General features: G+C 33.8%; 1 protein-coding gene across 2 annotated transcripts; it reads right to left on the bottom strand.

The window, feature by feature from the left end:
• Nucleotides 1-4,661: 4,661 nt before the first annotated feature.
• LOC114390640 (protein S-acyltransferase 8-like) lies at nucleotides 4,662-15,294 on the bottom strand. Of its 2 annotated transcripts, XM_028351450.1 has the most exons (7): nucleotides 14,785-15,294; nucleotides 12,798-12,901; nucleotides 9,493-9,536; nucleotides 9,351-9,391; nucleotides 6,477-6,782; nucleotides 6,118-6,351; nucleotides 4,662-5,485 (listed from the first exon to the last, which is right to left on the bottom strand). In XM_028351450.1, exons 3-7 carry the CDS (start codon nucleotides 9,497-9,499, stop codon nucleotides 4,961-4,963), a joined length of 1,113 nt encoding a protein of 370 aa, XP_028207251.1. In that variant the 5' UTR covers nucleotides 9,500-9,536; nucleotides 12,798-12,901; nucleotides 14,785-15,294; the 3' UTR covers nucleotides 4,662-4,960. The 2 variants fall into 2 exon arrangements, with proteins under 2 accessions (XP_028207251.1, XP_028207250.1); XM_028351449.1 differs by lacking the exon at nucleotides 12,798-12,901 and having other exon boundaries at nucleotides 9,351-9,536.
• Between the last annotated feature and the right edge of the window lie 907 nt (nucleotides 15,295-16,201).

Below are 16,201 nucleotides of genomic sequence, written 5' to 3'. Positions count from 1 at the left end.
AAATTATTTTTCCAACTATGGAAATGTTCAACTAAAGACTTATCTTGAGTCACTTGGCAAGAACAATTAAGCTTAGAGTACTTGATTGTTAAGAGATGACAATGTTTTTTGTATACACGATGGTGAAGCATTGTAGTGAAAGTTTTTTATGTGTCTTATATTGTTCATTTATTGTCAAATTTTTTATGATATTTGCACTAGAATGCAATCCATTGGTCTTCCTTGTGACCACATTATTAATGTTTAAATTTTATAGAGTTTCCAAAGTCGTTGTTTCTTGAGAGGGTGCAAAAAGAGTCTATAATAGGAAAATATCTAAATTTATCATTGTATTGGGACTCACCGTTTATTGCAAAATATGCAACTTTGATTTAATTTTCTAAAGAGTTGTGTGAGGTTGCTCATCATAAAGAATAAGACTTTGATTACATGATAAAGTTGTTTTGTAGAGAAGTTATGAGACTTAATTCAAAAAAAAAACAGCAAAATTTCAATGAATGTGATTGGTGGTGAAGGTGACACTACTTTTGATGATATTTTGGATCCTAAGATTATGCATTCTAAAGGTTGTGGTGAGGTCCTCAATGGTGAGTTATGGAGGCATACAAGGATCCACACTTGTGGGAGGTGTGGTCAAACTAGCCATCATAGACGATCCTATACAAATACCCCGTAGAATGTTGTAGTTATTGGATAGGATATCATAGCATAGCAACAAACCAAAAATGTTTATGACATGCGTAAAGATATTAACTATCAAATGATATTGTGTATTAAGTTACCATTCTAGTATCCCCGTGTCTCATAGTTGACTTGTTTGACATCAACATTTTATTTTTTTTCTCATGAATTGGTTGGTGTAGTTTATAGAGCATCTTGAAACCTTTATCCCTTCAAGCAACCAAATTATTCCAATAAGTCACTATAATTGATGGATTGCATGGTATGTTGTTTAATATTAAACTATCTTTATTACTTGATAATCATTGTCTGGGTTATTGATTGATGTGGTTGATGATAATTTGTGTCAAGTATGCATGTAACATATGCTCTGTTGTACAAAGAAAAGTTGTTGATGATGGTCATTTTTATTTATATGTATTAATATGATTGATAGTTGAAGTATGACATTACTTAATATGTTTTGTAGGTTAAATTGTCGATGATACGTTAGTGATTTGAAATTGGGAACAATGGAAACAAATGGAATGGTTCTTTCATTTTAAACTAATGGTTCTTGGTAACAATTATGTAGTTTAGGTTGTTTTCTACCCTGTTGTAGACTTATTGAATTTTGTTTTTCTTATAATTAGTTAGTGTCGATGCATGTATGTATCATATTATTTTGAACACTATGTAGCTGCTATTAGAATTTTATATAATGTTGCTTGTTGAATGCTCAAACTAATGGATCATGCCTTAGAATTAACTTACCTTGTCAAATGCTCAAGTTATGAATGATAATTCATAATTCCGTTTTGATGTGTCATTTGTTAAGCTATTGTTTTAGTGCCATATGTGTATTTAAACATTAGTGCTTGAAGTTGTCCATTAATAGCTTATTACATATCCATGGGCCCAATAATTTATTTAGGCCCTATATAAGGCCTTTAATGATGGGCAGATGAAATGGACTGCCTTGTATTAAAGGTCACCAAATATGATATTAAGATTGTGTTTGTGAATTTTGTTTTAATATTTAAATATAACATCTTGTATTTTTTATCTTTTAGAAAAGATAACATTTTCAAGCATCTTTTGCCCTGTTAAGAAGTGATTACTTCTCAATGTTAGGGCTTGTGTTGTCACAAGCTTAATTATGCTTGTGCATATGCAAGATCTAATTTAAACATTCCTATGAACATAATTACTTACATTTTTTAAGAGTATTATAAAAAATTCCTAAAAGTGCCATATTTAATGGTGACAATTATTTTCATCAAGATCCTTATACTTTTTTTAATTAAAATATAGGTTATGAAACATAACGAATTTTGGTTAATGAGAATGTCTTAGTTGTGCCTTCAAAGTGCATCAATACTAACAAAACTCCGCATGATACTTTTCTAGTTACATGAATACTAACAATCAAGTGCATCAATACTTCTTCAACTCCGACAACCCAATGACTTTTTTCAGATGTGAAGGTAGTTTTGCCTTCATCATAATTCATATAAGAAGGCTAATATCAAACATAATGTACATGTTTAAGGATGTATAAATAACATTGCATAATTGTCATTGGAGTCATCTGAGTCTATAATTAGTTACAAATTAACAAAAGTCATGTTCAACAAACACTTGAAATCAAATAGGCATCCATGTATGAGCATTTAACGATAACCAACATATGTTTTAATATTGACTAAAATGAACAATATTAAACATATATTAATCAATTGCCTAAAAAATATACTAAAACAAAGTATAACAAAACATTCACGAAGTGGATCAAAGTTGGAAACATTTTTTTTAATCACCAATAAGCATTGTAGCATGATTTCTAGTTGTCTTTAACCTTTGTGATGATGATAACCCATCAACAAATTGATCGCAATCTTCATCCTAACCAACTTGTCGTCCAATTACATGTTAAAATAACTTTGGTTACTAATGATGACAAACACATAAAGCACACATAATTAAGTGGTGTGCATGACAATTACATCTTACCACCTCATACAAAAGGTCAACAAAGGAGTTCTCCATTTTGATCCACTCAAGTACCCACAAAGCAGATTTTTCCCTGCCTTTGTTGTCATTAATAAAAGTTAATTTATTACTCATCAATGCACGTAAGTTACGAACTCAACATATTAACAAAGTTCAAAACTGATTTATGGCGTGCATTATTTTATTCTACAACATTGTTGTTACAATTTTAAAATGATACAGTTGTTGCCTGTGTAGGTTACTTTAAGTAATACAGTTTGGCTTACCTTGTAAAATGATTTGATAGAGTTTATGTCATATCTTACATGAGCTCGGTTACCCTTGACCTCCAATAAACATGTAAATGAATCATTCTTCTACAATACCCCTATTCACCTTCAATATGTATACTCTATTTCACCTAATAATATACCAACATGCAATATCGTCACAATTGAAACCCTGGTATCAATTACAAAAAAAACACCAAAATCTACCACAAAACCCTCCACATCTAACTACAATTAATTTCCCTACGGTCAACCCAACTCTTCCAAAAAAAAAAACAAAATTCCACAACTCACACAACACCAACTCATCAAACGAATTAGGATTTTCAGAATCAATGATTGTTCTAAACAATCACACCAAACACAAATACCCCTTAAGAAATAGTTGAACAACACAAGGAAGGGCTAATACTACATCATCCGACCCCTATAACGCCCAATACTACCTTCTTGCATATTTACTCAAACAAACCACAACATGCAATAAACCATCCAAATGCAAAAAATAAAACACCTTAGTAAATTTCCGCAAACTTATTACTAACGTCGGTGAAAGAGCAATAACAACTGAAACAACAAAACCAAATACAAATAATGGAGATGAACATTAAACAAACCTCAAGAAACAGTCCTCGAGTGCAAATTGAATCCAAAGCTTCAAGGCCCTCTTCGAGTCAGCCACCATCAAACACTCTAGAGAAAAATGATGTGAGAAACACAACGGGTTTGGACTCACTCTAGCCTTGCCTATCTCCTACGTCAAAATCGTAGACTAGGACAATAGGGGGAGCGCAATTAAGGCAAAGACACATCTCTATCACATGGACTTACAAGTGAATTATAATTCTACAATTTTTTATTAATGAAAATTACTCTCAAAAAAGGTTAGTCGATCCAAATTTTAATTGCCACACATCATCCAACAGGTCACATTTCTCTCGCACAATGAGAAAAATCTTTTCTTTCCCGTAGTAGAACCCGTCTGCATATACCTCAACCTTGTGATCTTTGTTGCGAAGCAATGCTTACTTGATGTAGACCCAAAAACTCGAGACTGTAGTGTATTGTTTCAAATTTAATTCAAGTTTCAGGTTATTTGTGTGCCCCCAAAAATGGTATTTTTGACTTGTAAGTGAGTCATCATTGATGATATGATCTAATGATTTGTTATGATGGTTTTTCAGTTCTTATCAGTAGAGGTGTTTTTGTTAGTTTGGCAAGTGTTATAATGGGGACCATGGTAATGATGCCCTCTGGCAACGTCAATGTGACTGTTGTTTCATGAGAGTGGTGACTCTATGATCCTAAACCCTTATCCCCTGACCCTACATTCCTTCTTAGCATCCTGATCCTAGAGTAGAGATATGGGTATTAGTATTATCATTAGGAGACTTGACCAGGGACGTGACTTGACAATAGTATTTGTACTTATGAATTGGATATTATACACATGTATACTTCTATGTGGTCCAAAATTCTTAATAAGAAATTAATTGCCAGGCTTTTCGGTTTTATTTGTCGTGAGACTGGAGACATGGAATATAGAATTTCTAATAGAAAATGAAAAATTGAAATCCTTTCTTTCTCATAGAAGCACAAGACTTAAAACCAAAAACCTTCTTCAAACCTTATGGAGTCACCAAAATCACAGCACCATTGTATCAGAGTAGCATGGATAAATGCATTGAGCGGAGGAACCAGTTTTTTACAATGCCTAAATCACAGTACGCAGATAAATGTTTTAGCATCACAACTGGTTATTTACACAAAGAATAAAGCCACATAAAGATGCAATGCACATATTGTAGGAAAAAAAATTGACAGGAGAAAAAAAAGACACTATTGCTTTATCTCGAAAATTACACACATTTCTATTCTTTCCAAAAGAGCTAACCTTACCACAAAAAAAGATCAAATAAGTTTTGTACTTAATGCCTCAATCAATTCAATTCCCATTCCTATAATCTGATCAAACACCATTTCCTTTTCCATTTTTAATATCTAAGAAACCCCACATCTCAGAAAGAACCCCCAAGTTTTTGGCGCACCTCCTTTGATACAACATAGCTTCTGCTTTCAGTTACAGTTGAATTGGCAAGGACCTCAGACCCGATTTCCCAGCTTTCACTTCTTCCCTCACTTGAGTGCCTTGCTTCAGATCGAATTGTTGGGGCCCGGCGATCTGAACCCAAAACTGAATCTACTTCAGAAGTATTATGGGGAGGTCCATTGCTTCCTCTGCTCCGGATGTCCTCGTCAATTTCATCAATATTCCGACGCTGTGATATCTTTAACAGGTCTTCACCGATATCTAGATCGTCTTCAACTTTAGAACGTGGATCTCCACCACCCAGATCTGGTTCGGGTTCCCGGGAAATGACCGGAGGGGGTGGCCTCGGTACCTCCTCTTGAACAAAAGCTCGGAAATTGTTCCTTGAGGGCTTCACTTTTGTACAAAATACTTCTAGGAAATTGTTAAAACAACCCAGATTGTAAACATTGATCCTGTTATCGGCTCTGTAGCGGAAGTTCTCATAGGTAGTCTGCAAAACAAGTTATAATCAACCAGGTGATGAAGATATTCTTGAAACACAAGGGCTCTTAAGAATCAAAGTTTCAGAATATGGTTTTCTATAAAATTTAGCCTTTTCTTGCATACTATGGAAAGCAACTAAAAGGGATGCCTTTCTTCTCGCATCTTGGTACAAGCGAATCAGGCTTACACTATTAATGCAGTTTGGATTGAGGGAAGAACACACAGAATTACCGACCTTGTGAGATTTAAAATTACTATTTGTTTGGATGAAAGGAAAAGTATGAGGGACAAAAATGAGTTTAAGATTCTAAAGTTATCTTCTCAAAATTTCTTTCCTTTCCATTGCCTGATTTTTGGCTACCTTCAAGTACAACCATTTAGTATTTTTTAATGTCCAGTTTTACTTCATCATTTTGTCCACATCCACCCAACATGAAGTCATAAACTAAATTTCCTATAAATAAGGAACCTGGTGAATTTAGAAAATTAAAATATTTTTTAGAGAGTGGTTCCAATTTAATTTCACCGAGGATAATTCTACTAATGCTTTTTATTCACGTAACCAGTTAGTCTTCAGGTACAATGAACAATGAGATAAACCAGATATTATATTCAGAAATGTAAAAGATATCAACTGACCTGATTTGTGCCAATAAGGTACAAATGAAAGCCAGTTAGTCCACCGACAAACCACAAAGAGATGAAACAATATGCCATTAATATAACAGATGCAGGGGATTCTTTCATTGCCTTCCAAACTGTCCCCTTATAATGATCCATCAGAACCTTGATGTAAAAAGCTGAGATGGAAAACACATAGATACATAGAATAGTTGCCGAAGAAACAAACAGAAAGAAGTAACGGTAGTTCCTCTGCAAATTGGAAAAGCCATAAACAAATAAATAAATTACAAGAAACACGTGAGCAAGCCAGGAACATCAATCGAACAAAGCAGTTATCATAACATCAAGAACATGGTCAATGCCAACTATCATACCAGCCCAATACATTGGCCCACCCAAGGGCAATGGTGATCAAAACGTTCAACACAATTGTTGCAAATGGAGCAATGTGAACAACGAGGAGGACGATAGAGCATACAAGTGTCACAATATTTCACCTTCACAGAATGGCCATTTACCATTACTTCTTTTGTTCGAGGGAACTGAAGGCTCGGAGTTTGGCGTCCCCCAATTTCAACAGAAACTGAAGAGTCATAACGGAACTCTTCCTCTGGTGGATGTAAATTCCTTGGGATAACGCCCGGATCACGAGAGGAAGTAAGAAAGAGAAGAATCAACACCTATAAACATAAATATTAGGATTATATTGCATCAAGGCCTGGGAATCAGAAAAGATTAAAGAAAATCAATATCTTAGCAACTAGCAAGGAGTATTCCCTAAGAATGATGGTTAAATGAAAGCAAATGTGATCACCAAAAAGAAAACGTATCAATAGATACATCATACATTTTTTTTATGCTATGCCATTGACTTAGGATAAAGTTGTGTGCATCTGAATCTCTTACTGGGTTTTTTCCAAGACACCCTCTCATGCCAATAAACCCAAGTCTCACATCGGCTAGAGATATTGCCAAGATAGAATATATAATTGAGGGCAATCCCTACCCTTTGAGCTAACTTTTGGAGTTGAGTTAAGCCCAAATCCACATTCTACAACGGTATCAGAATCTATCTTAGATCCATTAACGGACCACCCACCATATTATCCACACATCAAGCCAAAAGTGTATGAACATGGAGGGGTGTATTGGGAAAAATCATATTGGCTAGAAATAATGTCAAGATATAATAAGTGAGGGCAACCATCACTCTATAAGCTAGCTTTTGAGGTTCAGTTAGGTCCAAACCCACATTCTAAGACCTCTCAATTAAGATTTTTTTTTCTTTATTCAAAGAAGGTAACAAGATAAAATACCATCTATTTTTATAGCAACGTAATAAATCATTGTTGCTTTGAAGTTAATCTATTCAAGTATCTAAATCATATTTTTCCTTGTTCATGAATAAATTGACTAATTAAACTCATGCTTTTCATAATCAATTTGATCCCTTGATTGGATCACGCGCTTTAAAAGATCACTTGGATTGAAGGAAAAAGCTCAGATTTGTCCATGATTTGTTTATTCGTTTATTCCATCCTGAAAATCTCATTTCTAACAGGCAAAAAGGATTTGTTTCATTTTATTTACAACCCTCTACAGCGGTAGTTTTGTGTACTGCATCGCTCTTTATTAATTGTTTAAAGAAGTCATGGTTCAGGAGTCAGTATTGGCTCATAAAAGATATACAGGAAGGTGGATGGGATTGATTATGGATCCTTATCCTTTGTGGTGCTTATCACAGGAAAGATTTTTAAACTTTGGACTCAGGTTACAAAGAATGACAAGTGTTTCCATGGAAAAATACAAGGGTTTCAAGCATGATCACCTGGTGATTCTGTCTACATGTGGGAATCCAGTTCTGCCCACTTTTGGGTGAAAGATTTCCTTAGCAGGTTTTGTAATTGCTACCAAATCCTGATATCAATCTTGACCTTACTATATTTTTCCTCAGTTTATTCTAATTTTTGTTTAATTTGTTCCCTCTCTGAAAGATCTCCTATCTGTACATTTTCAATGTACGTGGTATGACCTCTTTTACATATAACTGTTTTTTAATCACAATAAATTCTGTTCATCAAATATTTATTTCTTCAATTTGTAAGCTACTGTTAAAAGAAAAATTTGAGAAAAAACAAAAGATGGCACATGAAATATAACTGTAGAAGTGCACTAGGTTGGAAAGCTTCTTCTTTGACCAAAATTGTTTTCCTCTCCCTCTTTTGTCTCAGAAACCATCTGACTAAACCCCTTCAACCTCGTGGTTTTCTCCGACCAAGCCCATGCTCCATGAACTCTTTTTTCCTCATGTTTTGTACTTGGAACCTCAGCCCCGTATGAGTTAATTGTGCTTTAGATTGATGGTGATCATGACTTTATTAATGAAGAATGCCATTAATTTTAGTGTTTTTATTTTATTTTATTACTTTAGTTTTGACTATTTATTTGTATGTAATAAATAGTTATCTTGTATCCGTAATTTTGGCATTGTGGGGATAAATTACGGAAATGGTTTTTTTTTTTAAATTACCATAATGGGTATTTTTTTTTTAAATTACCAAAATGGATAAATCATACTTTGATATACGATTTCACAAGAAATCGTATATCAAAGTACGATTTCACTTTTAATTTATTTTAAAAAAATTTCCTGTACGAACTGAAACCGTATGCAAACATATGATTTCAGTTTTTTTTCCTGATTGAAATCGTATGCAAGGACACAATTTCTATTTTTTTTTTCTTTTTAAAAAACTGAAATCGTATTGTGGTGCACGATTTTAGTGTAAAATTTTTCAGAAAAACAAAATCGTGCATTGAATCACGATTTCTTCAAAGTGAAATCGTACTTCAAAGCACGATTTACCCATTTTTGTAATTTTTTAAAAAATTACCCATTATGGTAATTTTTAATTAAAATTTACCCATTTTGGTGCAAGAGCCACATTATGGCCTTCCCTCACTAGCTAGCACTTTCCTGGTCAACTACTCCACACCACTATCTGGGATTGACAACTATGAGGCTGACACAAACAATTGTCTACTTATGAGAGGAAGTATAGTAATGAGAGATATGAATGGAGAAACAAGAGGAATATTTAGATGAGACAGTAGTAACTAATAAGCAAGTTCTGTATAAAGAAATAACCTATTTTAATGCGAAACATGGGGCATACAAAATGACAAGTCTCAGGTAAGCAAAAGTATAAAGCATCAAATGACAAAGAATAGAAAAACTATTAACTTACATAAATATTAAAGAGAACTGCCACCACCAAAATAGCATATCCTGCATTATATGAAGAAAATTCATGCCGAAGATGCCTTGCTACAAATACACAAAAGACAATAACTGGAACAATGATCAGCAACAAGGTGACAAGCAGTGACCTAGCATCCGGTCCAAATATCAACCTTCCTCCAAATAGGAATTTCTGCATAAGATTAGGAGAAAAGTTTGAAGTGATATAAGATTGTAATTTTATAACAGAAAATAGTCAATTATATACTAACACTACTGAAATTAGCCAGTAGCATGAATAAATTTAGTAAATGCTACATTTCAGAAGGATAACCTTACTACTTTGTATTGGGAAAACCCATGCCCAAACTCGAATTCTAAGATGATATCAAAGTCTATCCTAGATATGTTGTTGGGTCTACCATATTATCCATACTCCAAGCCTAATAGTGTTGGGCGTGAAGGATTCTATTGGGGAAAACACAAGTCTCACATAGACTAATGATAGTGCCTGAATAGTTTATAAAATGGGGGAACAACCCTCACCCTATGAGCTAGTTTTTGGGGCTAAAGTTAGGCCCAAACCACATTCTAAGACTCTGATATAATTTTTTTGTTGGCATTAATTTGATTTACCCTTATCAAATAAGGAAACAAAATAAAATTAGAAACAATGTCTAAAATTGATTCCACAATATATTCTAAAGATATTCTAAGATGCACAAAAGACAGTTTAAGATCATTTCTAGGTATTCAAACAACTTTTAATGAAAGCAGAGAAATATTAATTCTTTTCCAATTATCATTCTTAAGAGTGAATTTTTGTTACTTTCTTCATAAAAGAATTTACGGTGTCCTTGTACTTCTAATCATAGTCACTCAAAGTGGTGTCTTACATTTATTGATGATCATACTTAGTTGGTTTAAATATAAAATAGATGCCCTATATCTATTTATTAACTTTCATTCTATGATTCAAGCAATTTCATACACATTCAAATTCTTCACAATAATAATGATACAGACTATCTAAGTACTACTGCAGGAGATTATCTCTGAAAAAGTATGGATATTCACAAAACTTCTCCAAAAAAAAAACACGAGTTGCCAAATTCAAAAGTAGACACCTAGAAGTTGCTTGAACTTTAATGTTTACGGCAAGCATGCCCAAAATGTTTTGGTGAGATGCAATTCTGACATCTACTATCTCATCAATAAAATATCGAGCTGAGTGCTTTCTTTCATAATCATAACAAATTAACACCTCTCAGAAAATTACAGCAATTTTCCCTACTGCTCACCACAGTTATGGTCTCTCTCAGTATTTTGTTGTACCTCCTTTATATACACATGCATCCCATTATCGAAGCAAATTATACCCTAGAGTTCTTAAATGTGTTTTCATTGGCTCTTCTACTCCAAGGTGCTATGATCCATCCACAAAGAGAATCTTTGTTACCCCTGATGGTAATCTTTGAAAAATATACTTCCAAAAGCTCTCTCCTTAAGGGGAAAATTTGGGTAAAGATGTGTATTTTAACTTTGATCTATCTCTCTTAATGAACCTATACCCAAACATTGAATCTGTCCCAAATACTCACGGTTCTAAACAAGACCTGGCACATAATCTTATTTGAATATGCCATTTTACAGAAGGCAACTCAAACTCAGGGAAATGTAGATATGAAATGACATGGAGATACTAGTTTATTCAAGGAATCCAATACCAAGATCCCACCTTGAAATTAGAGATATGTCCAAGGTCCCCATCTGACTTTGGTAAGTTGAAGTCACCTGATATCAATTAACCCATTGCTCTCAAAGAAAAATTGGTTACGTCCCCTCCATTCTCTATTGAAAATTTTCTCCTATAAGGCTCAGTCTACAGGATTTCATACTTTACCTTTAAGGTTGATCATGCAGAAACTCCAACAACTATTCACAGGTCTTGGAGGTTCCTAAATGCAGAGAGGCATTAGTGGAAGAAATGAGGGCTTTGGGAAAGCAAAAAAGGTAAAATAATTGGGAGTTGACAGATTTACCTATAGGGAAGAGCCATGTTGGCTGCAAATGGCCTTTCCCTCTGAAATATAAAGCTGATGGGACAATAGAACAGTACAAAGCCTGTCTTTTTGCAAATGGGTATAAACAAATCCATTGCACTGACTAGATGCTTGCACCTACCTAGGGAAAAGGTGAATACAATTCAAGTTCTCCCATCTTTGGAAGCAAATTAGGATCCCCTACAACTTGACATTTCTTGAATGGAGAATTAGGAAAGTATTCAATATAACACAACCCATTGCAGTGGACGCTGCAATTGCATCAAGCTGTGATTACAAAATGTTGGATTCTTGGACTGGAACAGACATGATGCAAACATGACTGTAACGCAACAACAATTCAAAACCTTGGTCATCGGTATCAATCTTGCGAACGAGTTTACAAGATGCTTTCAAGAAGACTAGATAGAATTATAAGTGCTAGAAATCTTCTTAATATCATGCGTAAATACCTCTGATTAGTTCTCTAATTTAGGAGCAATCTTTAGATTTAAGTTCTTATTTGATTTGATTAGGATGGTATTTATTGTAATTAATGTTGATGCTAAAATAAATAGTGTCTTGCACATACTGTTTAGACACCTTGCAATGTAAATATAGGCTCAATTTCACGCTCTTTTCAATAACTAGAAGGATTTGAATTCAAAATCATCTCAAGTGTTTTGTTGTAAACCCTATTTTTAGTTTACAACATATTCTCCTATTGAGATTTATATCATTCTTTGGCCTCCACCTAATAACTTAAGCTTGTGGAAGTGTTTGCCCCTTGTCCTTAACATGGTATGGAAAGTCTTGGTCACAAGTCATCAACATGCAATACTTGCTGCTCACATTCTCCATAACTAAACTAAATTTCAGTACAAGGAAAAGTGGGTCAGTGCATTGTCAATGCTTCAAGCCCAAAGGGCTTTTGCATCAGAGGATGTTAGAAGGGCTCTTACCATCCAAAAATATCAGTGGTCAAACTAACAACTTATGCATCAGCAACTACAATTAATAATAACAAGAGCATTAATTTTATAAACAAAAACCGATGGAAGAAACATCGTAGTATGTAAGACCTTGTAAAAGTGGACTTCTATGTTGGACACTGTATTAGCAATTTTAACCATAAAATAAAGATAATTCTAGTCAATAATAACAATTTAAGGTGCAGAGAGGCTTCTGTATGAAATGTAGCTGCGGGTAATTGTCATTCTACTCCCACTCCTAATCTCCATCAAAAATCCTGATTGGGTACCGTAAGCTTCTCAGGTTGGATCACATGTCAGACCAAGCCCAAAACGAAATACAAGCAACTATATAACATAAGAGATGAGAAAATGTACAACTAGGAGGACAGTAACACAAACTAAAAGGTAAAAAACGTAAAAGACAAGAAAGAACAGTACTGAAAAAATCCATAACACAACAAATGATTGTATTGGAAGTCATTTGTGCAGCCTTAACTATCCAACGAAAAGCCACCACCAGACATCACTAGCCATCATCGAGCCTGCAGATAATGCAGATTACTACCATATGCAAGCACTGAGAGACCAACATACACAAGAGAAGTGAACATTTGTGTATTTAATCTTCCAAATTTGTTACTATTTAATAGGGGGAAAAATCTCCACCCGTAGTTTCTCATAAACCAATGGAGCCTTATCATATATATTCCAGCATATAGTTAATAATAATGCACTCTAAGCCATTGCAATTTCTCATTCTTTAACATAATAATTCACTCTATGCCTTATGCTAACTTTTTTCTTCATCCTTTTGGAGTTTACTCTACCACAAGCTTATTGGTATCATACAGAACATAGCATGGACCCCTCTATATCATCGCAACATCCCATGTTAAACCAATATAAACAAACCAAAAACCAAACCCATACCATTTGTCACTCGTTCATTAATTAAATCTCATTTTTTTCCAGTTTAACTTCACTTTTAATCAAAGAGAAGAAATTTCACCAAAACAAGACATAAACTCCTCCATGGTAGCTTAGCACAGAACCAGATAAAATATATTGACACGAATGCCATCCAACATAAAAATGATGCGATCCAGTGATTGTAACCCCAACTGACAAACACAATTTTTGTTTTAAATGAAAACTACCATCACAATATGCATATAGAAATTGATTAAAAGCTCAAATTCAAGATACTTCCTTATCTTCCTGAATTCCATAAACCAAAACTAAGCATGCACCATCTTGAGCAGACAGACAGTTCGGTAAGAAAAAAGAAAAAACTGTCAGATTATAAAGCTTTATAACTCCTTTGTCCATGAGACAAAGCATCTCACTAAGACAACACAAGACGTATTGCTTCATGCATCTTTCCCCTATTGTAAATACAGAGAAGAAAACAAGCTGCAGCCCCAGGCATTAACCAGGGAGATGGCACAAAGTTGAACAATCACATTAAAATTATTATTTTAACCAGCTCCACCAATGAACCATACTATCAAGGCTCTATCAGTTTGCTTCCAAAGTCGGGCTACCTTACACAAACAGACAAGACAATGCTTACATAAGACAGACAAAACTGCTCATTTACACTGTTTGGAAGGGATGAATATGGGAGGGAAGAAACACAGATAACAATGTCATTTCCTTTGTTTGGTTGGAGAGGAAGTGGAAAGAAAATGAGAAGAAAAGTTGACTTCTAGAGATAAAAATTCAAACTTTTTTGTACTTTCTCTCCAATTTCAATTTCAAACTTTTCTCTCCTCCCTCACTTTCTTTCCTCTCGACCAAACATAGGGCTAAAGTTGCACAATTCAAAAAATTACACTCTCCCAAAGCAACTTTGACAAACTCAACCAATAGCTTTGACCTAACTAAGAGACACAAGCTTGTTCACACATCTCTCCCCCACTAGAAAAGACAAAACTCTACAGAAAAAGCCAAAAACCAGCTGCAGCCAGCCAATACCAGTTATTAATCACATTAAATTCTTGTTTCAACTGACTCCTCCATTGAACCACCATCAATGCCCTATCAGTCCGCACTCACAAAGTAAGGCTTCCTCACATAATCCAACGGTTACAAAAGACAAGCGAAACGAAACTGCTCATTCAATGTCACAATTCTCAAAGCACATAACCTCACTCCAACTTCACACACCCACCTCCTAAATTCTGGAACCACACTCCCAAGTTCAAATTTTCAACCTTCAAGGATCAACAACAGCACCAGCACCAGCACCAGAAATTCAAAACATAAAACTACTAACCCCTTTAAAAAAAAAACCATAATTTACCCAACTCACAAGAACAAATCAAGCACATACCCATTTAACACATCAAACATTAAAAGCTATATTCAAGAACAACAAGCAGAAAAAAAAAACAGAAGAAAAAAAAAGGGGTAAGAACATTACATTACTTCCTTTCCATGCTTCATAAACGCGCTTCGGTGCCATTAAGAAGAAGAAGAAGAAGCTCTGCTGCAACAACTCCTTCTTATAACAACTCTTTGCAAGCCCAAAACATGCAAGTTCTTCTTCTCATCTCACCAACGCGTTCAACCACTCCCGAACGAGCCCACCGCTGAACGTACTTCGATTCAGCGATTGAAGGGTCAAAATCTGAGGCTTCCACCACGATTCGAAGGGTCTCGCGCGTGAAGAGGGACGAAAAAGGGGTATATGGTTGTGTGATTCGAAAGACGGTGATTTTCGGGTTCGGAAATTGCAGGTTTGGTTTTTTTGGGGAAAATAAAAATAAGGGAATGATAAAAAAAATGAGAAAAAAACACGCATCAGAACAACACTGTTGAAGAAGGAAGAAAGAGACACGGGTGTGTGTGTGTTGAGTTATATGAACAGAAGAAACCCCTTCTTCGCCAGTGAATGTGAAATCTCTGAAATTCACCACCTGAAAGGAGGAGGCGTTACCCATTTTCATGACTTTAATATTTTTTACCATCTTTTTTTTTTCTTGGGTGTTGTTTCGCCATTTATTACTATTAATTTATTGACTTTTAATTATTATGATATGTAAATGTTAAGAATTTCACATGGCTTAACAAATAATGAGGAGTGTTATTGTTTTCTTTTAATTATTAATTATTACTGTTATTTTACTTTTAATTATTAATTGACTTACAATATATTATAGTATTTTATCTAATACATACTTTATTTTTGTTTTCTTTTTTTCGGAGGAAACATATCCTTTTCGTTATTTTTTCAATTTTTCTTAGAAATGCTAGTGTGTTAAATTTTAAATTAAAAAAATATTAACATGATATATTTCAAAAATATAAAGAATAAAAATAAAATTTTTAAAATTTAATATATTAAAACAAAATAATTGAAAAATATAGTGGATAAAAAAATGATATTAAATTTAAAATTTATTAAAAAAACTATAAGATCATATTGACTCATTAAATGATAAATGAAAACTACCAAATTGTGGATTCTTATAAATTATAATATGTTATTAGCATTTCTTTATAAATTATAGACATGGTTTAGTACGTAATACAGAGTTGTGAAGGACAATTTATGTTCGATTCATACAAAATATATTTTAATGACATGTGAGAAGATTTAAGTATGATTAACAAAAGTAAACAGCATTAAGTATGATTAAAGTTTGGAATGAGAATCTTTCAATTGAATGAATTCAAATTTGTAAGGATATACATCAAATTCTTATTAGAATTATACACCAAAAAGAACTCTTACTAGAAAATTAAGGATCTTTTATTATGATAATTTTAAAATAAATAAATAATTTTTATGAAAATTAATTATTATGAAAATAAACTTGTATATTATATATAATAAT

The sequence above is a fragment of the Glycine soja genome, chromosome 16, assembly GCF_004193775.1.
Source record: "Glycine soja cultivar W05 chromosome 16, ASM419377v2, whole genome shotgun sequence".
NCBI lineage: Eukaryota > Viridiplantae > Streptophyta > Magnoliopsida > Fabales > Fabaceae > Glycine > Glycine soja.
Note: the sequence above shows the minus strand (reverse complement) of the source record. Positions and strands in the feature narration are given on the sequence as shown.